The following is a 26,868-nucleotide window of genomic DNA, read 5'->3' on the forward strand; positions in this document are numbered from 1 at the left end:
CCCGCATCGGGCTCTCTGCTGTCAGCACAGAGCCCAATTTCGATCCTCTGTCTCCCCCCCTCAAAAATAAATAAACATTTAAAAAAGAAGAAGAAAGAATTTGACACTCATCCAACTGAGACACTCAGATACCCTGCACATTGATTATTTTAAATTAAGGTTACTTGAGAAACAGCTGGTGGAAGAAGGACACGCTGACCCTCCGCTCTGTCCCCCGAAAAACAGGAAATACATCCCCCATGTGAGAGGTACCCTCCCTGCACCAGGGGGTAAAGGGACATCCTTATTGCCAGAGGTAGAGAATTCAGGGCCAAGAAGGCTATCTAAAGAAACCCTGCTCAGTTTCTGGACTAATTAGTACCCAAGCCTAAGTGTCTCTGTCTTGTCAGTTCTTCACAAACTTATTATTTCTTTGTCTAAAACAGCCTGCTTTGGTTACTTCTTAGGCTCCGTATCTATGAGCCTTCCATGCGTGCAAAATTAAATTTGTGTTACTTTTTCTCCTGTGAATCTTTGTGCGAATTTAATCACTAGACCAGCCAAAAGAACCATGAGAGCAGAGAAGACTCTTCTCCTCCTAGACAGCAGGTTGTGCTGAGGGCTATAATAAGCGTCTGAGCTGCAATCTTTGGGAGAAGGCAGTAGGGAGAATAAAGAAAGGGAGAAAAGCCTTCAGAGAGGAGGAGCACTTTGAATTGGCCCCTGCAGAGCACTCACATCTGTGGAAGGAAGAGGGTCGGGAGCCCTTGTGTTGAAGAGCACAGGCCTCACCTCATCCCCACCAGCCTTAGTCTGGATCTAGGACTCCTTCCACATGGCTCATAGTCTTGCTTTTGTCCTGTGTCCCCTTTGGTGTCTGTCCTCTCCTACCCATCACCACCAAGTTTTCTGGCTCTCACGACTTGTCTCCTCTTTGATCTGTCTGGACGTAGAAGGCTGCCATGCTCACCAGACCTTAACCGTTCTCTTGTAACTGTCCCAGAATTGAACAGCCCGGGTGTTCCTTTGTTTGGGCGTAGCCTCACCTGGGTCCTCGGTGGACAAGAAGGAGGCAGCCCTCACATCTCAGAGAGGAGGGGACCCAGGGGGCCACCCTAATCAAAGCCCTCGCACCCTCTACTTCTCCAGTCCTGCCTAGGAAGCATGCTCTGGAGGCAGACATCCTGGCCCAGGATCCCAGCTCCATCAATGAGTTGGGCAAGTTAGTTAAGGCTCAGTGTTCTCACATGAAAAATGGAAATAAAATTTAATCCCTGGATACCTGTTCTAAATCAGATCATCTTAGGTAAACACCCCTCATGAGGCTGGCATACAGCAGGCACTTGATAAATGTTAGTGCTTAGTTCCTATTAAGCTTCCATAGCTTTTATGGGGTTATCTTTTTCAGTGTTTTTCATTTGTTTGTTTGTTTGTATTTGCTTTTTTGTTTTTGAGAGAGAGAGAAAGAGACAGAGCATGCACAGGGGAGGGGCAGAAAGAGACAGACAGAGTCTGAAGCAGGCTCCAGGCTCTGAGCTGTCAGCACAGAGCCTGACATAGGGCCCAAAACCACGAACCGTGAGATCGTGACCTGAGCCCATCGGACACTTAGCCAACTGAGCCACCCAGGTGCCTCTGTTTCCATGGCTTTGAAACCCAGCACCAAGAAGCTACAGAGACGACATGGGCCTGAACATATTGAAAATAGTATCCCTTTCTTTTAGAACTCAAGACACAATCACTATTTACAGGATAATATTTAGATGTTGTGGCAGCATTTAATCTTAATGATCTGTGGACACGAATAAATGAAGCTTAACAATCAAAGCAAGTTGAGCCCCAGTGTGTATTCTATACTTGGGCATACTGTCGATTCAGAAAAGCAGTGCATACACACACGGCCAGCACCGACACAATTGCCCCCCACATTCTCCTACAGCATTTCGGGTTTACAAAACACAGCCTGCCTCCTGCCTGATTTCCCAGGAGAGCAGGAGACCCAGAACCCCAGGGCCTGGATATTCTTTAACATTCTCCTCCCCTGCCTGACCACAGTCCCTTTTGGAATATAAGTAACTAAAGAGCCATCCACGTGCCAAGGTGGAGTACTTCTCTCTCTAAGACACTCAGTGCCTCACTGCTCCCCTGCCATGGCCCCTGTGGTGACCCTTTGGCCAATGAAGTACAGCTGGGAAGATGTGTGGTCCCTGAAGTCACACTGCATAGGTCCAGATTCTGGTTTGGCTTTGCCCAGCCAGGCAACTTTGTACAAGCTACCAACCTCTCTGTGCCTCAATTTCCTTACCTGCAAAATGGGGCAGTTTCAGAATATACTTTAAGTTTATTCATTTTGAGAGAGATAAAAAGCACAAGCTGGGGTGGGGCAGAGAAAGAGGAAAAAGCAAGAATCCCAAGCAGGCTCTGCACTGACCACTCAGAGCCCAATGCAGGGCTTGAACTTGCAAACCGTGAGGTTATGACCTGAACCAATAACAATAAACAGCAATAACCACAGCACATAACCAATAAACAGCACACCACAATATACTTTGTTATTACATTCCTTCAGCGTTGACAGGGGGGTTGAACTAGACAACAGTGTGTAAGGACAGTGCTCAAATGTTAGCACTTCCTCTTTTCCCCACCCAAATTCCATCAGAGCCTAGAACAAGCCTTACAATGACACAGTCGACTCTCAATCACATATTCACAGCCTCTCTTTCCCTGATGACGAAGGGTCTGGGGCACTATCTGAAGCAGGATTTTCGTAACTCTCTAGAAATGTCTCAAGAGGAGCAATAAAGAAAGAAATGAATTCTTAGGAAGGAAGGAAGGAAGAGAAAATGAAGGAAAGAAGGAAAGAGAGAAAGAGGGAAAGAAAGAGAAAGAAAGAAAGAGAGAGAGAGAGAGAGAGAGAGAGAGAAAGAAAGAAAGAAAGAAAGAAAGAAAGAAAGAAAGAAAGAAAGAAAGAAAGAAAGAAAGAAAGAAAGAAAGAACATCTTTTGGGTTTCTGGAAATAATCTTCACCGATATTAGCAAAACAAGGCAGAGTTCATCCACACTCCATTCTTTAAGATGGTCAGGTTCCAAGCGGCTATGCAGTATTGGGGGGGGGGGGGGGGGGGCCTAAATGACATCCAAATTATCTGTCTTATTTTATTTCAAGTCATACTGAAGTGAAAAATATTTTTACACAAAGCACAGTAATTTATGCAGCAACCGCCACATAATGATCAGGTTCAATAACAGATAATTATATAGAAAGTACTTAAGTGCTAACTATGTACTTTTAAAATGTTGCAAAAGTAGGTTCATAATTAAATTATAATTACAAGTAAAAATCAAGACAATGATTATTCCCTGAGAAATTTGCACATTTTTATTTCCAGGATTGCAGGCAGCTTCTCTCACACTCTGATTCATTTCTTTTGTTGGTAGTTCCTCTCCGATCCAACTCGTTTTGCATGATGGATTTCAAATTTAAAATTAACTAAAATTATCTTGCAGATTACTAATTACCATATACAGTGATTTCAATAGAATAGCTGGGTTGCCATTAAAAAGCAGTTTGTGAACATATGAGTTTGAAATTGTCTAAGATTTATAGTGAGGAGAGGGAGATTACTGGCTGATCATCTAATAGAAATTTAGCCACTGGCGGAAATTGAGAAAGTCCTAATACAAGTTATGAACTACTTATGGGGGTTGGGGGCACATAGCCGTGAAAATGGCAAAGCTACAAACTTTCTAGAATTGTGTATCACTGAGAACTCGCCCATTTGCAAGTGAAAGAAACATACCCAATTGGCCAAAGGAAAGAGAGAGTGTGAGAGACAGAGAAACAGAGATAGAGACAGAAAGGAGGAGGGGGAAGGCAAGGAGGAGATGACCTACAGTAAGGGAGGGAGAGGGGAAGAGATTCATTGATTCATAAGTTCAAAAAGTTTAACTTCACCCCAGAACTGCCTAGATCCAGAGTCTGAAATAGTATCATTAGAGTTTAACTTCTTGCTCCGTGCAGCCCTCAACCCAGCATCCCTCTGCAGTCACTTTTCTCTCAGCCACACACTCTCCACATGGTGGAAAATGGCTGCCAGCAGGACTAGACTCACATCCTCAAAGCAGAAGAAGCCCATGGGAAGATGAAGGCTTCTTTCCCAAGAGTTTCAGCAAAAGTCTCAGGTCTTGGGGCGCCTGGGTGGCGCAGTCGGTTAAGCGTCCGACTTCAGCCAGGTCACGATCTCGCGGTCCGTGAGTTCGAGCCCCGCATCGGGCTCTGGGCTGATGGCTCAGAGCCTGGAGCCTGTTTCCGATTCTGTGTCTCCCTCTCTCTCTGCCCCTCCCCCGTTCATGCTCTGTCTCTCTCTGTCCCAAAAATAAATAAACGTTGAAAAAAAAAATTAAAAAAAAAAAGTCTCAGGTCTTAATCTCATTGGTTCAAAGGAAGTAAGTCCCTTCCCTGGACCAATCTCTGCAGTAATCAGGGCAATGATGTACTCTGATTGGCCAAATCTGGAGCTAAGGGAGAGTCATGCACTTATATGGTTATGAACTTACTAATATTTAGGGGGTGAGATTCCTGAAGGAAAACTGAGCTGTTGCTTCCAGATGTAACAGGAAGAGATGACTGGATGCCTAATGCTCTCTGGATGAACAACCAACTGACCAGACTTTGTCACCCTTCTCTACTCTGGCTCTGCATCTTAATTAGATAAAGGAACTTCCATCTCTGCTCATCTATTCCTTGCCCTAGAATGAGGACTCCCATCATTCAGTCAAATCTAGGCATTTGATTTGACTCCTGTCAATCAGCCAACATATGCTTTACAACATGGGCCAGAGAAATTCTCTACATGCAGATCTGATCATGGTAGCATCTCTCCATCACCACCTCTAACCCTAACTTTTTACTATTTGAACATATGAAAAGTAGAAGAAATAAAACAGTGAGTTTCCATAAATCATCACTTAGCTTCAGAAATTATAGCTATTTGCCAACTCGGTCTATAACCTCCATCCTCTGCATTTATTTATTTATTTTTTAACCAGAGAATTTTAAAGCAAATTCCCAGTATTCCCGTTCTAGGTTCTGTGGCTGGCCTAACAGTTAAATTGACACACAACAGATTAACAGGAAAAAAAAAGCACATTTAATTTTGTATGTAGGGAAGCCCCACGAAGACATGAGAGGTTCCCTGAAGGTCAGGTAATTGAGGCTTATACACTATCCTGAACTAAGGAGGAGGGGGCAGGGGTCTGGAGGCTCAGGGGGAAGGGAAGACATTTCACAAGAAGATGAGAAGAGCAGATATTTGGTAAACAAATGTTTGCCAGGCCATGCAGATAAGCCTTCCTGATATAAAAAGTTAGTTTTGGTGATAGCTCTCTTCCTGGTACAGGTCCTCTGTGTCAATTCTTTTAGGCAGTAAGGGGGAAGTCTGAGTCGGCCTGGCCTTGATTGTCTTGAGCCCTGAGTAATCCACATGCCAAAGTGGGACATTCTGGGCCTGTGTAGCCTGAACCCCCTCCAAAGCTTCTCTAAAACGTGAGCTCTTGACCAGCATGCTGATTAGGCATTGAATCTTTTGTTCCAGAGAAGAAATACAAAGAGGGGGGTAGTGGTGGTGATTTTTCCTAAGTTTTCACTTTGAACTTAAAAAGATTTGGATATTTCTTTTCAACAGACGACGATCTCCTTTCGTGTGATTCTCAGCCCCCGTTCTTCGGGGCCAGTGGCACGACATTCTGTTGTGTTCTCGTTAGACAGCAAATATTGCCAATGTAGATTAGTCACAATAAATTACCAAACTGAAATGTAATTAAATATATGCGGGGCACCCAGTCACCCTCAACTGCTTCCTCACATGTTGATGTGGTGTAAAATGACTCTAGAGCAAGTTTTCTTGTAACAATTAACTAATCTGTTCATTTGTTTCCAGTTTATCCTAATTACAAAGCAGCATTACATGCCTTAGCCCAAACAGCAAACAACAGTATTAATGAGAGGATAATTCCAACAATTTGGGGAAGATTGTACAAACAAGTTGGAATGCCTGCTAAATCTCTACTCGTGTTCAAACACACTTCATCAGACTTATCAAAACAGCAAATCAAGCTACCACTTAAAAATAGTTCAGTTCAAGCAGCCATACTCATCAGAATATTCATTCGCTTTGAAGAATAACACTCAGTGCAATAGCTTTTAATCAGTTCTAGGACACTCTAACCTCGGGGGTTCTGGGCAAGCGATGTCTTTATTATGCTTCCATGAGATCACTGGGCTTCCCAATTGAATTTGAAATCCATTTGCTGCACAAAGATGTGTAAAGATCAAATGCCAGGTAATGTCCTCGGCCAAGAACAATTAGCAAACTCAGTTCTTTGCCACTTCTTTTATCAAGGAGAATCATTGGTCTGCTTTAAGGGATATGTTCAGTCTCTATGAAGATCGCTTGAACGCTTCGGTGGGCACGAGCAGATTCTACATGTTCAGAAATCCCTAAGAATGAGTGACCTACACAGAGTTCATGACAAGGAATCAAACCCAACCACCATTTCCGTGAGCAGATATATTAAATAGGTTCATAAAGAATAATTTCAGGGATCATAGCAAAGTTGATTTACATTTATTAAACATCAAAATTAAGGAAATAGAAAAAAAACAAAGCTATCCTCCAAGCCACGGACTAAGTTGTTTTACCTGTGTGTTCTCACTCTACCTTTAAACCAACAGAGATCGGTACTATTGTTATCTACACTTAACAAATCAGACCAGGGGTCAGAAAACCACAGCCCATGGTCTGAATCTGGCCCACCAACTATTTTTCTTTATATTTTAAATAAAACTTTATTGTAATACAGCCACGTTCATTCCCTTACGTATTGCCCAGGACAGCTTTCTCCGTCTGAGGGCAGACCTGAATAGCTGAGGGAGAGCCCATCTGGCTCACAAAGCCTAAGATGTTTATTACCTGGCCCTTTACAGAAAAGTGTGCCAAATCCTGGACTATGCGTAGGAGGCTCAGAAGAGAAGACATAAATTACAAACTGGCTTCAGGTCTACAGAGACATGATGCGAAATTAAGACAGCGGTAATTTTGTTTGCTTCATGCAGAGATCTATGTTTTTAAGGCCAGTGAGGGCAGGGAGACTTCCGATTCCCAAAAGCTATTTTGAAATCTCTGACTCTTCTCTCCCCACTGCACTGGGAAGCTTCATCCACACGAATTTGTCCAAACCCCCCGGCACCTTTCCCAACTTCTTGCCAGGCTTTCTCACCAAACTCTGGAGCTAATGATTTGATGATTTGCTCTCTGACTCTTATTTCCTCACTTGGCTTCTTCAACTTGGCATCTTTTCTGCTACTGACTCAGTCTCTCATCTCCCAGCGGGACCGTGACTCCAGTTTCAGTCTGCGCACCAGATTTTGGCCACCAGCCTGAGAACGCTCTCGTTACTGCCCTTGGCCTGCCCTTGGCTTCTTCCTCCCCATCTTGGTGCTGACGGCTCAGATGGCCACCACCGCACCACGAGAGTCCATGTCGAACACCAATTACAGAGACATGTTTTTCAGTGTATTTTTTTAAAAAGAAGCTTAAATTTTATAAGTGCCTTCCCTGGCTGACCATGTCCTGATGGCAATCACATCGATTTTGTCCCACCTAGATGCTTGCACACCATGCCCTTCTGCATGGAACTCAACAACCACATAATACTCAAAAGGAGATGGGAGTTGGCTAAGGGACAGAGACCAGCCGTGTGTAGTAACCTTGAGACTCACTGCTTAAACATGACTCAATGACAAATCTTCCTGTTCGAGACCTGCTGTGACTTTATAGACATTATGCTGTTGTTGTTCCAACTTCCTCTTTTAGCCAGCCCTCCACTTACAACTCTCAGAACCTTTAGTCTGGGAATTACATCCTTCTCCCTTGCCCTAACACTTCCGCATCTTGGTGTTCTCTCGAAGTGTAAATTGTTGACCTCCTAAATCATCTACTCACAGAAGCCCTAACTTCCTCACCATACATCTTGAGAGAACAGGTCTTCTCTTTTCAGCCACTGGTATATTAGGAAAGGAGAAAATCATGGGTTCAAATCCTTCTGGAATAAAAAGGCCATGTCTCCCTTCATCTTTTATCATAGAGAACCGCATACAGAAACCTTGAACAATTCCACTTTACGAACAATGCAAGAAATTTTCAAGAACGAGTCTGATATTACATGATTTTTTGCCACTTATGCTTAATGGCTTCACAACCCACCCAGTGGAAGGGGAAACACCACTAGTCCTGTCCTGGGACAGGACGCTTGCTCCCTGAATCCGTTGCCCATGAGAGTGATGAGTTGGTGATAGCAGGGCGGTAGTCTGCCCCCAACAGCTATCATAGTGCCTGGCACCTAACAGGTGTTCAAAAACTACATATACAACAAATGAGTGAATGTAGTAGGAATCAAAATGGAAGCTTTGGCTTCAGAGCTAAGACATAGAAAGAACATGGATCAACTCTAATGCCCATCGGTACAGCAATGACTACAGAAACTGTGGCATTGCTCACGGTATAGAATGTGGAGCTGTTTAAAGAAATGGGAGATATATAATAGGTCTACATAATAATAGACCATACAGAAGAGGTAACTCACATATACACATATATTATTACTCTTCCTAGGTCTATAATTGAGTGGGGGAATAGAACATAAGTTCTAGGACATGAATGGCATGATGACATATATATAAACACAAAAATTTTTAATTCTATATAATTTTCTATGTAACGTATATGTACACAGATAACATCTAGAGGTGTATTCCTAACAACAGTTACCTCTTAAGGAGGGGGAGAGTGGGTCAAAGGAGACAAGCTTTATATGTCATGTTTTATTTGTTATATAGAGAACATTTGTCTTCCTTAGGCAATTAAAATCACTTTTTAAAGAGCAGTAAATGGCGGGCACCTGGGTGGCTCAGTAGGTTAAGCGTCCAACTCTTGGTTCCAGCTCAGGTCTTGATCTCACGTTTCGTGAGCCTGAGCCCCACATCTGGCTCCGCACTGTCAGTGCTTGGGATTCTCTGCCTCCCTCCCCCCCCCCATAAATAAATAAACAAACAAACAAATAAACAAACAAACTTTAAACAGCAGTCAATGGGAAATGATCACACAGGCCTCTCTGGTTCAGCTCCATTATCAGAAGACCTGCTATCAATAGGCAAAGACAGGGCTGCCCCATACAAAGCCCCTATCTGTGCTCAGCCTTCCCAGAGCCTCTCTGATCTTTCCCTCCGGCTTACTCACTCCTCCCAAGCCTCTTGCTCTGTCGAGTGTCTCTCATTTCTATCCCACTGACTCATGCCAGCTTCCACTCGCCTCTCTGCCCACCCCTGTCTGTCTACACACACCCCCAGGATCCCAGTACCCAACCCCGCAAAGCTTCCGGAAGCCATTAATCCAAGGGGAGGGTATGTGGTTCTAACAACACCATGCACATGGCGAGACCAAAATGTGAGCAATGGTGATTTGCTAAAACATAAAAAGCACTGAGTTCCTTTTCTAGGTATTTATTTTCATGCATTATCCCACTTAATCTTGACGACGACCTCTTGAGTCATTCCTATTAGCACCACTGCTTTGTAGAGGAGGAAACTGATCACAAGGTGACAGGATCTGTAACTAGCAAAGTAGGCTTTCAAATCCACGCAATCTCACTCCAGCGTCTTTGCCCTTAACCATCACCATTTCGCACTGTGCCGGTCCCAAGAAGAAGCAGAAGCTAAGGCAGGAACCCGCAGGACAGGTGTGCGGGGCAGAGGTCAGATGCGTCACGTTGAACCACAGTAAAAGAGATGATTTGGAAGCTAGATTGAGAAAGAGCAAAAAAAATAAAAATAAAAGAGCTACACTAAGGTGTTTGGATGTTGTTTATTAGCAAGGTGAAGCCACGAAAGGCTTATGAATCAGGTGGTATTATAAATCCTGTGCTTCAGGAAGATTAACCTGGTACAACGGATTGGAGAAGAGACACAGAAAGAGACCATTTGGAAGTCCTCTATTAAAGTAGCCCAAGCATGACGTGATAAGGGCTTAAACTTGCTGGCAGAAAGAAAGGATGAGTTTGAGATTACTTAAAAAGAGCACCTTTCCTCCGTATTTTGTCCATTCAGTCTTTATGTTGCAAGTTTGTATTTTTCCTCCAACCGTACACAAAGCTACCCACCCACCCCCCGCCCCCACTGCTTTTGGAATTTGCTCCAATCCTAAATCCCTTCCACTATATTCAAACTTTGCTGTGCTTAACATTAAGCTGTGGTGCAGTCATATATTACGATGCCTGAGAAGTATTCTCAAGGGCTCCAGTGCAAAAGGAAGTTGGTGATTCAGAGCAGGGAGCATTAAGGTTAATTACCTAATAATTTACTACAGTGAGTGCATCTGGAGACATTTTGATTTTCACTAATTGTGGTGTTAAACAAAGTAAACAACACTTTGTTCATCTTCCAGCTGTGGAAATGTGTCAAGGGGAACCTTTCCTGTGATTTATAACCCCTTGGTTTACCCTTGAGCACAGGCCACTTGATGGGAAGTTGGAAAGACCAATGGTTTTTCAGGCTCCATGGATTGGTTTAGTAAAGATTTCCCTTAATGTGACTGTAAGCTGACCAGCCTTTGCTCCACCGCTGGCTGTGACATTCAGAGAAACCAGGCACGAGCAATGCTAATGTGATTTGATGAGTCTTGGAGCAGCTGTTGGTAGTACGATCGCCCTCTGTGCATGGGGGAAGGTTTAAGAAGGAGGGTGGGATGGGAACGCTAGAACAGGAACAGTTAGAATAAAATGGTCCAAGCGTCCTCCTCTCCATCTAACAAGAGATGATCAGTACTACTCTAGGAATTATTGTGTGACTTAAATGTGATACCTCATTTCTATGAGGGCATCTGAGAGTTTTGCAAACCCAACACCCTTCCTACTTCCCTCGATTTTCTCTTACCAAATTCACTTTTCTTCTTCTCTCAGCCTGAATAATTTGAATGGGGACTGACTCCCCATCTCTGGCTTCAAAGACAGACATTTGACCTCAACTTGGCCACAATGAGTCAGTTTAAGGGTGCACACGTCACCCGATCCAGACCAATTGAGCCAAATAAGGCCCAACTTAAGTTACCTAATTTTACTTTTCAGCAAAAGAGGAACGTTCAGTCTAAATTACTAAAAGAATTGTACACCAGATCAGAACAGACAGCAGCCACATCACCACCACAAGAGGAAACCCCAGTTAAGGAAGTCAACCAGACGAACGCCCGATTAAGGAGGCCAACCAGAGGAACCCAGACCGAGGCCCTGAAAGGAGGAAGATTGGGTTCTTATGACAGAGTTTCTGGATCCAACCATACCTGAAGCTAGAATATACTGAAACTCTGTGTTTCATAAACCAATAAATTACCTTCTGTGCTCATGAAAGTCCAAGCAAGGCTTTTGGAACTCGTAGCCTGCAGAGTTCTGGTACTTTAAGCAAAGCTTTAACATAGTTTGTGATACATTAGACGGCACATAAAACTACTTCTTACTCCTGAAGGCTCCGATACTCAGCCCAATTCTAAAGCCATGTTTATTTTCCAGATTAAAATAGCAGAGGTCCATGGAAAGGGGATCCATTTCCTAGTTTCTGATGTGGTTCAAAATCAAACAAATGCTCCTAATTTAGATCATCTCTTTGAAATAATAGAAAGGCCCAAAGGTGTTTAAAGTAGCAGTAATCTGGGGAGAGGGGAATAGATTAAAAGCAACAAAGGATCTTGGCCTTTGGTCAGATGCCTGGTGATCTAGAGGCCATTCCGTCCTGGCAATGTCAGCCTAGCCATTGCTAGTACAGAATTTAATCTCCTCGAGGACGGGTACTTTGTTCATTTATGCCATCATAGTATAAACTTTCACACATTCCATTTCCTACCTTTCAGAGCCCATTCCTGTCGTCAGCTCTGTACAATAACCCATAAGACACACATCCTCTGACCACGGTAGTATTTGGAGCTCCACTTTCCAGATGAGGAAGCCAAAGCTGTAAGAGATGAAGTGAACAAAGTTTCAGGCCATGCCCCAATCATTTGCTCAATCTGCTTACTTACCACCACCACCACCCCCCCCCCCCGGGACAACTATTTAGCCTTTTGGAATCTCTCGTCCCTCGTCCCTGATATTACCATGACAACATTCCCCACCTCACTAGCTCCTGCAGTTTTAAAGATGATGATGGATATAAGCACATCTAACACCAAGCCCCGATACAAAGGAAGAGTCTAGCAATGCTTGTTAACTTGGAATCTGTGGGCATGAATCGAACACCTGAGATGAAAAAAGTGTTGACTGGAAAGTTCTTCCTGGAAGACCTCATGTGATACACACTAGAAGTGTATCAAGAATATTCTAGGTGGCCTGTTGGCATCAGCAAAAAATCAGAAGTGATCAAAAGATCTGCCCATAGACAGACACAGCAAAGTAAGCACACCCCCACACTATAGAATTCTACCAAGCAACTAAATAAAAAGTTAGGCGATGCAGGGGTGCCTGGGTGGCTCAGTTGGTTAAGCATCTGACTTTGGCTCGGGTCGTGATGTTGGGGTTGTAAGTTCGAGCCCCACATCAGGCTCTGTGCTGGCAGCTCAGAGCCTGGAGCCTGCTTCAGATTCTGTGTCTCCCTCTCTCTCTCTCTCTCTCTCTCTCTCTCTCTCCCTCTCCCTCTGCCCCTCCCTTGCTCATGCTCTGTCTCTCTCCCTCTCTCTCAAAAATGAATAAACTTAAGGGCGCCTGGGTGGCGCAGTCGGTTAAGCGTCCGACTTCGGCCAGGTCACGATCTCGCGGTCCGTGAGTTCGAGCCCCGCGTCGGGCTCTGGGCTGATGGCTCGGAGCCTGGAGCCTGTTTCCGATTCTGTGTCTCCCTCTCTCTCTGCCCCTCCCCCGTTCATGCTCTGTCTCTCTCTGTCCCAAAAATAAATAAACGTTGAAAAAAAAATTTTTTTAAAAATTAAAAAAAAAATGAATAAACTTAAAACAAAATTTAAAAAACGTTAGGCAATGCAGTACACCCTGATACAGCAAGATCTAGAAGACATATTTTTGAGCAAGAAAAAAACAGTGACAAGCATATGCTTAAGAGAATAAGCAACACAGATTTGCAAAAGACATGCCTGTCTCCTTCCAAAGAATATACATGGAAATGCACTTGAAGAAAGGTTTGCAAGAACACACACAACACCAATGTTTCAAGTACTAAATTGAGTGCAAGGGTCAAAAAAAAAGAAGCCAGTCCTATCTACTATATTTTAATTCTTAACAAAGAAAATCTGACCGTGAATTACCGATGCAACTAAAAATTAACAAGGAAACACTTGAGGCGGTGGAAAGTAACCTCAGGTTGTTTCTAGCTAAAGATCACCTCCTTGATCTACACAGCGCTAAAATAACTAAGAATAAGTAGGAAAAAGACACATCCAACCACTTGCTGAGATCAAAAACAAAAGGGTGAGAAACAAGCTGATTGACTGAATTCTTTTTGCTTTAAAATTTTCATTTTATTTTATTATTATTGTTGTTGTTGTTGCTTTGAGCTGTCCCATATACACAGTGCAATTATCTTTCCTCAAAATATCATCACTCAGTGGAATGATCTCACCACGTGAAAAACAGGTTTGGCACAATCGTTGCATATTGTTGGGAAATTATCATCAACTGTCTTTTCTCTCGAAAAAAATTTTTTCACAATGACACTGATGAGTTCTGTTGTTTTCCATATAATACTTTAACCCAGTTTAAATCCATAGTCTGCATGAAGTCCTTGAAGAGTGACATTAATGGAGGAAATATCCTTATAAGACAGAGCGCTGAATCCAAAATACGATTCTGCAGGACTTACCCCACGTGAACAAGGTGCAGATTCCCCCAGCGCTCCCCAAGCAACTTGCTCTTAGCTGCCCCGCACATACCCCTGCTGTGCGGTATATGAGTTTCTACGCTCATAAACCCCGCTTCTGGAGCCCCAAATCACATGGGCCAGTTTGCAGAAGGGGCTCCAAACCCACATGGCAGTTTATTCTCTCCCCTTGCCTGACTCTGCCCATTCTACTGGCTTTGGATACCATGTTTTGGCTGCACAAATGTTATTTCTTTTGTCCAAATCCCCTTTCCTGAATCTTCCGTTCATATGCCCATGGCTTCTTTGGCATCTTTACTTGGATGATATGTGTGTATCTCAAACTTAACATGTTCACAATGTAAACTGTGATTTTTTTCTCTCCTAAATCTCTCCTTGTTTCCCTTATCTTAGTAAGTGGCCCCAACATCCAAAAGGTGAAAGTCATCTCTGACTCCACGGTGTCCCCTATGTATCGCCCATATTCACAGGCCCTACTGGGTTGACCTCCAAAGTGTCTCTCAAATCCATCAGCTTTCCTTCTTCTGCACTATCACCAGGTGGGAGTGAGCCACCACTGCCTCTCACCTGGTCTAGGGCCATCCCTCCCCACCTTCTTCCCATTCATCCTTGCCCCCCTCTTTCATACGATGTCACTCCTCAGGAGCTCCCCTCTACTTGGTAGATGGGATGCTACCTGATTCATGAATCATTTAATACAGCCAATTAGATCTTCAAGCGAAAAGAAAGAACAAAACACAGTATCACTCCTCTGCTTCTAATCTCCTCGAAGACTTGCCACTAAACCTACCTTAAAACCCCAGCTCCTCACTGGAGGCAGCAGGATGAGAGCCTATATAAATCCCAGACCTCAACATACATCCTGCTCCCTGACGTCAGCACACTGTAATCTATAATGTTCTCGAAAACAATCTCTTTCCCCTGGATTTTTACATCCCTGGTTCTTTTTTGCCCTTCCCTATCACCTCCACATACAGCCTTCCACAATGCCCTTTAAAAAAATTTTTTTTAATTTTGTTAATCTTTGAGAGAGAGAGAGAGAGACAGCATGTGAGTGGGGGGGGGGGGGGAGGAACAGAGAGAGAGGGAGACACAGAATCCAAAGCAGGTTCCAGGTTCTGAGCTGTCAGCACAGAGCCTGTCGCGGGGCTTGAACCCATGGACCGCGAGATCGTGACCTGAGCCAAAGTCAGACACGCAACTGACTGAGCCCCCCAGGTGCCCCACAACCACACCCTTGAAACTAGGCTCCACCTGTTGGAAAAACCACTTTGTTTCCTTCGTACCACCAGTCACAAACTTTATTTACACTACCCTCGTGTTTATTTCCTCATTATCCATCGCTCCCACAAGAGCAGGAATCTTCTCTAGCTTATTTATGGCCATAGACCCACTGCCAACCTGACCCGGAGTTGAGATGCAAATAATAGTTTGTGGAATAAATGACTCAGAAACCCATTTATGGAGTCCGGGGCTATGTGTTCAACACTTTGACGGGGGGCGGGGGGGGGAGGAAGTACTTTATAAAAGGCGTAGAGTTAAAAGCCTCATCTCTGCCCTTAAGTATGGTGTATTCTATTGACGAGACAGAATCTACACAGTGAAAAGGTGAAGCCAACAACATAAGCCAGCAGATGCTTGAATATTCAATATAAGTCTTAAATTTTATGCTTTTAGGCATGTGGAGTTGGCCAGAGGAACTTCTGGCAGAGCAGGACATACAAACACTATACTTACAAATAAAAGGGGTAAAGTCACAAGAGTTGGAGAGGTGAGAAATAATGAGCTCTGGGGTACTGAGGAACAGTTTTATGGAGGAGGCTGAATTTATACCAACCTAAGACAGGTCAGAATTAGTGGGAACTACTCAAAACCACCTAGAGCTATAGCCTGATGGTCCTGGAGTAATGTAAAAAATAAAGAGCCCCTTCGCCTACCAAATAGCAAGACATTTTATTCTCTCTCCGGTCTCTCCCGTACCGTGGAGTTCTGGCAACTTCCCAAATCAACGCAGAACTGGAATGCTGTCTAAGACTTCTTTAGCTCTCCCAAACTCCCAAGTCCCTCCCCCCCCCACCCACCATGCCTGCATGGTCCCCTGCTCCCCAACCCAGTGGCTGACTCACTTGTACTATTTTCTTTTTTTTTTTAATTTTTTAGCATTTATTTATTTTTGAGATAGAGAGAGACAGAGCACAAGCAGGGGAGGGGCAGAGAGAGAGAGAGAGAGAGAGAGACACACACACAGAATCCAAAGCAGGTTCCAGGCTCTGAGCTGTCAGCACAGAGCCCGACACAGGGCTTGAACCCACAAACTGTGAGATCATGACCTAAGCTGAAGTCGGACACTCAACCAAACTGAACTGCCCAGGCGCCCCTATTTTCTTGAGGCTGAAGAGAGGGAAGGAAACCCTCTCCTGAGAAACAGTCGGCTGCCATCTCTGCCTTTTGTCTGGAGGGTTCTCCTCTCTCATCTTGCCCCTGCCAGCTCTAGCCAGTTTTGGATCATTGGCCTCTTTCCATAAGGAGTGACGAGTCGGGACTTGGCAAGACAGCGAGGGCCCTACACTAAACCTCAGGAATCTTCCCAGCTAGAGGCAAACACATGTTCTCCATCTTCCCCACCTCGTTCACCTAGGGCTGTGACTGGTCCGAGATCCAAGGTCTTGCCTAACAGATGGATCCTGATGCAAAGTAACTTGGAAGGAATGGGAAAACATAAACAAATAAGAAATGCACATGTTTCACCACTCAACTATTTCTCTTAATAATAATTCCAGGAACCAAGGGGGGAGGGAGCAAAGTTCAAACGTCCTCTATCTCTTCTGAGTCCACAGCTAAAGTTCTTTCCATACTAGACCCTCATGTGATTAATAAGAATACAGATCAAGAAATCAAGGCGTATTCCAAATGAAGAGAGGGAGAAAGCTTGGATTGAGGGAGAAAGCTCTACATTTGGTGTGCTCAAAGGACAGTAAGGGGCAAAGCCGGCTCCAAAATGTCCATACAGGAAAAGTGCAAGAGTGGCAATTTGGTTGGAAGGGTGTACAAGAGGAACGGACGTCAGCCATATCTGCATGGAAAGCACACGGCTGTGACGCAGACCACTTGCTTCTTTAGGCTGGCGGGACTGTGGGAAATTACAGAAGGGACTGAATTTCCCTCCAGCCACCTCATGGCACTACCACTGATGAAGAGACAAGAGACAGGTGTAACCAAACTGAGGATGCCCACTGGAGTAGTGCAAAGGGAGGGCCGGAGACCCCAGACAGAGGACAAGACAAGAACAGGTGAAGGCCTGGAATAGGGTGGGAACAGTGGGAAGGAGAGGGAAGATCCAGGATGCCTTCCAGGGGGGAATTCAATAAGATGCAGTGACTGGATGCATTTTGGAGTTGACGGAGACGAGCGAGTAAGAAATTCTCCAAGGCTGCGGGCTTGGCAGGCTGAGTGTATGTCAGGGAAGTCAAGAGGAGATACGAGGTTTGGGGAGCAGAGTGGTGAATTTGTTTCTCCACCTGCTAAATTTGAGGTAACAGCAGGATATACAGGTGAAAATGTCCAGTATATTATTGGAGATATAGGAGCCAGGCCCAGACAGAGTGCCTGGGATTTGTTAAAACAACACAGGCTGAAAAACTCACCTAAAACACACAGACACTGCAGTGGCTTGGCTGAAGCCTCTGAAGCTTGCAAACTGTTCTCGGTTCTTTGCGATGCCCTGAATTATAGATATATAGCCCCCAAGGCTTGTGACACCCAGGTCTTTCTAAATAGCTATGAGTGCAAAGATTCAAAGGGTAAAGAAATGTATGGGAAATCTTCCAGTTCGGTCTGAGTTTGGGGCATCTGCCTCCTACCTATATGATTCTTACCATATCTGGCTACTGCTATAGATCTATCCATAGCAACACAGCACCTGTTTACTGTTATTAATTTTTCATCTTTTTGTAAATCAGTAGTGGATTCTTTTTACCTAAATAAATTTAATTTACAAAGCAGTACTACTGTGAGTGAAAAAAATAGCATCATTTTTTATTAATAGAATACAATTGTAAAAATAGAACTAATGGGAAGGAAGACATTTGATTTAGCTGCTTGCTAACTGTTGTGGTGGGCATTTGCCATTTTTTGCATACATGGCCTCTGAAAGTTCTTCCTTTATGGGGAAGTCCAAACTATAGGGCCTTGACTTCCAAAATGGGTGCTGAAGAAGCTCACAGCGTCCTCTCCCCATCCCCAGGCAAGTGACTTAGACTTAGCCAGTCAGATGCTCTCGCTCATGACCTTGAAACTTAAAAGGAAGGAATCAAGGACGAAGGGACAGTCATAATGAATTCACACTGAGGGATCCAAACAAGGGTGCAAGGTTCAGTGCAAATATCACCCACATGCCCATGTAGCACATTTCCATTGTGTTTTCTTCCTTAATTTCTCAGATTTCTTAGACTTCCTTTGGTTGCAGATATGGTGAGTTGGAAAGCGTCACCCCCAAAAAATCATGTCCACTCAGAACCTCAGAATGTTTTGTTATTTGCGAACATGACCTTGCAGGTGAATTTGCCTAGAGGTCATTAGAAGAAATCCTGGGTTTGGGGTGGGCTCTAAATCCAATGCTTGTCATCTCTATAAGAGAGAGGACACCCAGAGACACGCAGAGAAGACAACGGGAAGGTAGTGGCAAAGACTGATGTGTTGACAAAGCTAAGGAAGGTCAGAAGCCACTAGAAGCTGGACGAGGCAAGAAATGGTTCTCCCTAAGAGGCTTTGGAGGGAGTGTGACCCTGCTGTCACCTTGATTTCAGATTTCTGGCATCCAGAACTCTAAGAGAATAAATCTCTGCTGTTTTAAGCCACCAAGTTTACGGCAGGCCTGGGAAACTAATAGACTGGGTTTGGGGATGTCTCTTCTGATTATATGGATTTCCATATATCTGAACTATGCCTTGGATGAAAACATACATTCATCCTGTTGGTAATTAGCATTTTTCTGCCCTTTGGGCCCTCACCTTCTGGGAGCCACCCAATTTATTTTTGGAAGTGGCTTCTGTTGTTTGCAACCAAGGACCAGGTTGAAATGCCTTCCAAAGTGTATAAGCCTGGGATCCATTTCTTGCTAAAATGAAAGAAGCAACAATTAAAGAGTAGTTGTAGTATAACAGCACCAAATTTGACTTTCTCCTTGGGGCAATTGGAAAGACTGAAAGAATTTGAAAAGCAAATCTGTGATTTGGTATTATTTGGTGCCACATCTCTTTTCTGCTCCAAGTCCCCTAATATAACATTGGTGATATGTCTCACAACTTGGGAAATGCCAATTGAGTAAATGCCCCAACTTCACAAATAGCATGAATCTTGGTAAGGCAAAATAAAAGGACTTGTCTATAATCCTACCGATAAGCCAGGAGGAGAGCCAAGCCCTTGACCCTGTCCTATATTTTCTCATTCAACACCCCACCCCACACTTTTACTACACTACGCATATCTTCTTAGGGTTTCTATTAACTATATTTTCAGCTTCGGGAAACTTCATGCTCTTCACGCATCTGCCCTTCGTGCAAATAGAGTGAGGATGCACCTTGCTCTAGAAAACTCTAGAATATGTCCGAGCTACCTTGCCTTGGCCTCCAGCTGCCCTCCATCAACTAGGGTGCTTTTCAAATGCAAGCCAACCAACCTAGAGTCTCTTACCCCCGTGCTCATTAGGCTCTCATACTCCGGACCAATATCCACCTGCCCTGATCATCCCAGGGCCAGTACCAAACAACCCCATTCCCCAGGGCCCACCAAGATCATTCAAACCAGCCAGTCCTAACACATTTGTCCTGCCCGGCCTGTTCGTTCCCTCAGAAACCACAGGAAAGGCTCTTGCCACACTTCCCCCTTTTTCCTTTTGACCAGCCTCAGTGTTTTCCAGTGTGGCTCCCTCCTCCTGGGGACTGTGAGTAACAAACTATCTTTTCAAGGGTAGTCATGTCCCCATCTGTTGGTGTCGACGCCATCTCAAATTTTCTATTAGCACACTATATTTTAAGACAAGACTCTCAAGAAGGAAGTGTATGCCTTCAGCTGCCATTAACTGGGACAATTCTGATAACCTTGAACAGCATCAGGGTCGAGCACGATGACATTTACTTCTTTCACTATTGCCCCATTCTCACAGGAGATAAAGAATATCCGGTGCATTCTTCAACACCACGCATTAGTACTAAAGTAAAAGCTTGTGAGGGAGGCAGCATAGCTCTGGAGGTGGCCTGCATGGTTTCAATCCAACCTTCACAAACAACTGGTTGTGGCAACTTGATCAACAGTTAACCCCTCTAGTTCTGATCTTTCCCCTCTGTAAAATATCAGTACCACCCTCACAGGGTTCTTATGAGGATTGTAGGACCCCATGAAATTAAAGTGCATAGGACATGCCAGGGAAAGAGTAAAGAAGGGCTCGCTAGAAACTCCTAACTAGACCAATCAGTAACTTCAATTAATGCACATCAGAAAAGATGTCCCCAAATCCCACAATTATGGTGGCTTGCACTTGGTGGGAACTGAAAAGCTATTTGTCTATTGTCCAAAAAGAACTCATCTACTGCATTGACCATTTATTGAGTACCTTCAATATACCTTCCAATATACCTATGCCTGGCATAGACAATGAACATATAAAAATAATTAAGTTCATTCTACGCCTTCTAAAGTATTCCAAACCTAGACTACTTCCTATGTAGGAGCCAAGAAAAGAATTCCCTTGACTAGAAGAGAATCTCACCTTTCGAAAAGGAAAAAAAAATAACTGATTTCATTGAGTTTTATCTTTTGTACTCACCCAGAAATCATGATTTGTTAATGGCTCATGAGAAAGCACTCCAGCCCATGTCACCGGACCATAGAAATCACGGTGACCTAGCAACAGCACAACTACCTTATGTCCAGTCAAAGGTTCCAATAACTCATGATAACTCTGTAATGGCTTAACATCCAGGTCTGAAAAGAAAGGCTATTTTCCTGGAACCATTTACAGAAGCATTCTTCAAAAGTGATTCATTCTTGGTTGGAACTCTTTGGCATGTTTGGGGATCATTTATCAAGTGTGTTTACAACAAAGGTCTCTCTCCACACTTAGGATGTGGGGAAACAGCCCCTAACACAATAAAAATAATTCTAACACCAAAGCAAGCAGAGACTCTGGATAGTCAGCTATAGGTCAAAGCAGACAAAGTGAACATGAAGAAGCGGGGCTTACGCCAGGGCTCCAGGGATGATCTTGTTCTTCAAAGAAGCACGTTGCCTAGTTGCTCACTGCTGCTGAAAATCCCACCATTACAGCCCCATGAGAGTTCTGTTAGCTCTCTGCTTTGATCCTAATTAAAATGCAGAATCTGAAGGCTGCTGTTGAGAGACAACGCCCCATGAGTCTCTTGCATTTATTCATGTCTTGTGACTGCTGTTGTAATAGGCTATTCTTTCAAGAATTGTGTACAGCCAACAGCCTTGGAAGAGAGGGATGGTGTCTCCTTGTAGAGCAATGGGCACGTGTGCTGTTCAAAATAATAAAGCTAATGGCTCTCTCTGGGGCAAAGATTTGGGTTTCCTAAACTTAAGATTTCTCCCTTGTAACCCAGCCCATAATCCGTGGCACGTGCAGGCATCACCTGGCCCTCTTTGTGGTACCCTGTGGGAACTTACACTCGGAGAGCAAGCACAAATCCTGAGACTCTGGCTACTGCCATTGCTGTGAGTAGTAAATGGTCCTTTGTCTCTGACCCAGGACTCTTGTGTCTTCAACAACATCTGTAAACTGTAAAGTCCTTAACACCTGTTGTATCATTCATGTTTCTTTATCAGTTGGAAGCTGGCTTTCAGGGGCATCTCTGTCAGCCTCTCCTCACATTTATAATATAAATAAAATGATATGCTTGCTATCTAGATAAGGTTCAGGACAAGTTACCTCAAGTCCTTTTTCAGGCAAGCTTCCTAAGTCCCTCTCACATAGAAACTCATAGGGCCACCATTTCACGTAACTCAGCTACCCCAAACTGGGAGAAAGTTGAGACTGCTAAAGACCTAGCAATCAGGAGAGAAGGAGCAGAGAATGAGAAGTGACAGAAATTCTTCCAATTGTTGGCAGTTTTGTCAAAAGCCAACCCTGCCAAATATTATTATTTAATTCAAAGTCGTGATCAGTTCCAACACTCGGTTTATGAATGCATCTTTAGTAAGAGTAAAGAATAAAGAAAAACTCAAAATCTTTTGTATCCTGTATTTATTTCAGACCAATCTAATTATCATAATTAATTATCATGCTTAAATATTCTACTGGGATGCCAGGGGCTGCCAAACTACAGTGCACTGATGAGATCCAGCCCACTGTCAGTTTTCATAAAGATTTATTGGAACACAGCACAGTCACTCATTTATCATCGGCTACGGCTGCTTTTGCGCTACAATGGCAGAAGTGAGCAGTCGAAGCAGGAACCAGATGGCCCGCAAAGCCTCAAGTATTTGCTGTCTGATCCTTTATAAAAGAAGTTTACCGGGGCGCCTGGGTGGCGCAGTCAGTTAAGCGTCCGACTTCAGCCAGGTCACGATCTCGCGGTCCGTGAGTTCGAGCCCCGCATCAGGCTCTGGGCTGATGGCTCGGAGCTTGGAGCCTGTTTCCAATGCTGTATCTCCCTCTCTCTCTGCCCCTCCCCCGTTCATGCTCTGTTTCTCTCTGTCCCAAAAATAAAATAAAAAACGTTGAAAAAAAAATTTTTTTTTAAATAAAAGAAGTTTACTGACCCCTGGTAAACCCAAACTTTCTTCAGGTGCCCTTTCTAGCTGAGTTACTTTCACAAATAACAAAGCTGGTCCCCAACACCCCAATCTTTCCCCCTCTCCTGGAGCATTCCAGGTCCTCCCCCAGCTCTGTACATTTGCAGATAATATTCCTTCTGCCTAGAATTTTCCTTTAGTTTTAAATGTTTATTTATTTTGAGAGAGAAAGAGAGCACAGGAGGGGCAGAGAGAGAATTCCAAGCAGGCTCCACACTGACAGTGCAGAGCCCAGCATGGGACTCAATCCCACAAACTGTGAGACCATGATCTGATCAGAAATCAAGAGTAGGATGCTTAATTGACCGGGCCACTCAGGCGCCCCACTGCCTAGAATTTTCTTTATCAGAGCAGACTTCTCACCCCACTCCCTTTTCACCATCTACAGAAGCCCACCCTCCTCAGGACTCAGGCAGAGTGTGGTGCTGGATCCTGTGTCCCACTAGCGTCTCTGCTCTGCAGGAGCCCCAGGGTGGCATCCAGGCTGAGTGCAGGCCTCTCCCTGCCACCGTGAGGTCAGGCCAGGGCTCGCCTCCGGCATCGCCGCCGCCTCCTCGTGCGCAGCCCCGACTCACTCCAGTTCTCCGGCTGTCCCTCGTGTCCTGCCTCATGGCGACTGCACATGCCTCCCGCTTTCCTGCTTGCACGCATCGCCCCTCCAGAAAGGCCTTTTCTCACCACCCTTTCTGACCTCCCCCACTGCCCGACTGCATTCCATCAAAAGACTCTATTTCCTTCTCGGGAACGATCATCGGGCCTGATTGTCTTGTTCCTCATTTCATCTGGCTGATTTTTCTGTCTCTTTTCACTGAAATATAAGATCTGCAGGAGGCAAGAGCCCTACCTGTGTGTGGACATTTTCCCGGTGCCTAGAACACCGTCTGGATTCAATATACAGCAAAACCTTGGATTGCAAGTAACTCGTTCTGTGAGGCTTCTGCAAGACGAGCGAACAGTTGTAATAAATTTCAACTTGATAAACGAGTGATGTCTGGCAATACGAGTAGTACGTGATGCTGAATGTCACATGACCACAACTGAGCCAATGGTTCCTCCCTCTCCCTCCCTCCCTCCCCCCCCCCACTCTCCCTCTCTCACTGCGGGATTGTGGGTGACCACCTCCCATGCTCGGATGTTCAGTCTCAGGTCACGGTGTTTGGCAGAAATCAGTGATTTTTCAGAACTTTGGAAGGTGCCCACAACTGGCACTAAGGTATTTTTCGTCACTTCCAAGCACCTGTGAACTGTCCTCTGCTTTTCCAGACAAGAGTCAGCCCAGGAATGCTTTGCTTCATTCTAGGTCAGGCTGCCTGCGGACCTAGACCCTTTCCTCTGCTGCCTTATTGCCAGTCACATTGCATACAGTACATGACAAGAGTTTATTAATAATACTGTACTATAGTCAACATCCGTGTGAGTGTATACAGTGGCCCCCATGCAGAAAAAGGTTCCATCGAGCCAATGGACAGCAGTGACTCCATTAGTGATCGTGAAAATCGTCCTACACAATAACCCTCCTCTCTCTTGTCTCCCTCGCAACAGCCATGAAGGTTTTCAAAGGGAGGCGCAGGTTAATTTGTTTATTTTTCTTTATATTTTGTTTTTTTTATTTATTTATTTTTTTTTCAACGTTTATTTATTTTTGGGAGAGAGAGACAGAGCATGAACGGGGGAGGGGCAGAGAGAGAGGGAGACACAGAATCGGAAACAGGCTCCAGGCTCCGAGCCATCAGCCCAGAGCCCGACGCGGGGCTCGAACTCACGGACCGCGAGATCGTGACCTGGCTGAAGTCGGACGCTTAACCGACTGCGCCACCCAGGCGCCCCTATTTTTCTTTATATTTTGTATTTGTTAAATTATTTTGCATTATATTACAGCATTGTAATCTTTTTTTTTTAATTTTTTTTTAACGTTTATTTATTTTTGAGACAGAGACAGAGCATGAACAGGGGAGGGTCAGAGAGAGGGAGACACAGAATCTGAAACAGGCTCCAGGCTCCGAGCTGTCAGCACAGAGCCCGACGCGGGGCTCGAACTCATGGATCATGAGATCATGACCTGAGCTGAAGTCGGCCGCTTAACCGACTGAGCCACCTAGGTGCCCCTGTAATCATTTTTATATGAATAGTTTTGGGCTGTGGAACGAATCATCTGAGTTTCCATTACCCCTTTACGGGGAAATTCGTTTTGAGATACAAAGGCTTTGGATCACAAGCGTGTTTCCGGAACGAATTATGCTCGCAAACCAAGGTTTTACTGTGTATCTGTTGGTGGAGTAGGCAAATGTCTCTCAGTGCGTGGATCCAAGTTCGAAGGGAGGCCCAGAGCTGCTGGTCAGGGAGGCAGGACCTGATCTATGGCGCTGACAAGATTCACTTTCACGCCTGGATGGCATCGAGCTGGCATAATGCTGTGCCTCCCAACCTTGGCTGCACATTGTAATCAAATGAGCAACTAATAAATAAACAAACAAACAAGACCTGAGCCCCTCCCTCTCCCCCTAGAGATCAGAATTAAATTGACATTGAATTTTAGCAAGGGTTCCTGCAATTATAATGCACCGCAGAGGGTCAGCACCACTCTACCTCACTTGGTACGCAGGAAGGAGAACAGACCCCCAACGCGGGGATTAGAGAGGCTTGTGTTACACAAATGAGAAAATGAGCAAGGCGGGAAGGAGGGAGAAAAAACAAGGACATGTGTGACCCCGTGATGACGGTGTATCTGGAGTCAAAGGCCTGTGACTAGCCCATCTCGGGGCACCTGTAGCCAGAGACAGGCAGAAAGACCGACGGGCACAGAGGTCGGACTTGAAAGGAATACAGATGGCCGGCAAACACACCAACGTACGCTCAACATCACAGCGATCACAAAGTCAGCCACCAGGTGCCTTCTTTTTTTTCCTATCAAGTTGGAAATTTAACAGACAATTAAATTTTTTTAATTTGGAAATCTTGAACATTGCCGCATAATACTGGCAGTACCCAGGGCTGGTGGAGAGGTAGAGAGATAGACACCCGCAATCCGTGACCTTCCTGAGGGAGGTTTAGAGGGCGGCCTCCAAGACCCCAGGTCACAGTGACAGGGCGTAACCCCCAAGGTCCCTTCATGGCACAAATTCCCTGGCTCCAGCCACACCGACTGCTGTGCTGTTTTGCGAAGCGTCAAGGTCCTTGGGGCTCACACCTTGGGTCTCTGTATCAGCTGTTCCCTCCACCTGCAATATCCCACAAAGAATGGCATAACGGTCCTGCTAAAATGCCCTTCCTTTAGAGAGGCGTCCCTGACCAGGCCACCTAAAGGGAGCCACCCCCATCGCTGGCCCCTGGCTGGCCCTTATTTTGCTTTGCCCCACTTATCACCACTCCTGTTAAGTCCCACCTACTGTCCACCCACATAATATTTGCAGCCTTGTAGATGGAGGCTGGGGGAAGGGCTCACCCGGTAGGTATGCTGAAGGCTCAGAACGCAGCTTCCAACTTCACAGGGAGTCAGACAGTCAGATGAATGAGGGACTGTTTTGTTCAGAGCTGCATCCCTAATATTGAGAAAACTGTGTGGCACGAAATAGAAACTCCCTAAATACATTTGGAAGGAAGGAGGGAAAAGGGAAAGGAAGAAAGGGAGGGAAGGAAATAGACTCGGGACACTTCTCTGAGCATGACACTCAGCAGGAGGGAAAACGAAAAGGCATCTGTGCAAGATGAAACGGGGAAAGAAGCACCAGGAGAGAAACACACGACGCAGGGCAGGGGCGCCAGGGGGCGACGCGAGACCACAGCCACCGTTCCACCAGGGTCCGTCATCTCTGGGCACGAGCCTTTGACCACCAGCCACGTACAGCTGACCCTACTCAGGGTCACTCAGTGAGTGAACAAACATCCGTGTGAGGACCTCCAAAGGGCCCCATGCCTCAAGGTCTCCCTTATGAGTAGGACACATAGGACTGACGGAGCAAGGCTCCCCCGTCACCATGTTTAACTGACGACTGCCACCCGGAAACTGCCACCCCAAATACCAGCGATCCCAGCAGGGTGTTTCACAGCAGAGCGGTAAAAAGCATGAATGCCGAGGTTCCCTCTCACCAGGCATGACAGCTTGGGCGGGTCTCTACATTCAGAGCCTCAGTTTCCTCATCTATAAAATGGGATGA

The 26,868-nt window shown here is 45.0% G+C and overlaps 1 protein-coding gene across 1 annotated transcript in view; it reads right to left on the reverse strand.

The window, feature by feature from the left end:
• The window catches only part of CBLN4 (cerebellin 4 precursor), a 208,743-nt gene that overhangs the window by 131,769 nt on the left and 50,106 nt on the right, over window positions 1–26,868 (reverse strand). Inside the window, exon 4 of the mRNA XM_086702533.1 lies at window positions 11,927–12,034. Coding sequence (XP_086558659.1) covers window positions 11,949–12,034 — 86 coding nt within the window. The 3' untranslated portion in view covers window positions 11,927–11,948. The remainder of the gene's footprint in view (window positions 1–11,926; window positions 12,035–26,868) is intronic.

This window comes from Puma concolor, chromosome A3 (assembly GCF_028749965.1).
Source record: "Puma concolor isolate L17-30 chromosome A3, mPumCon1.1.hap2, whole genome shotgun sequence".
NCBI classification, from domain to species: Eukaryota; Metazoa; Chordata; class Mammalia; order Carnivora; family Felidae; genus Puma; species Puma concolor.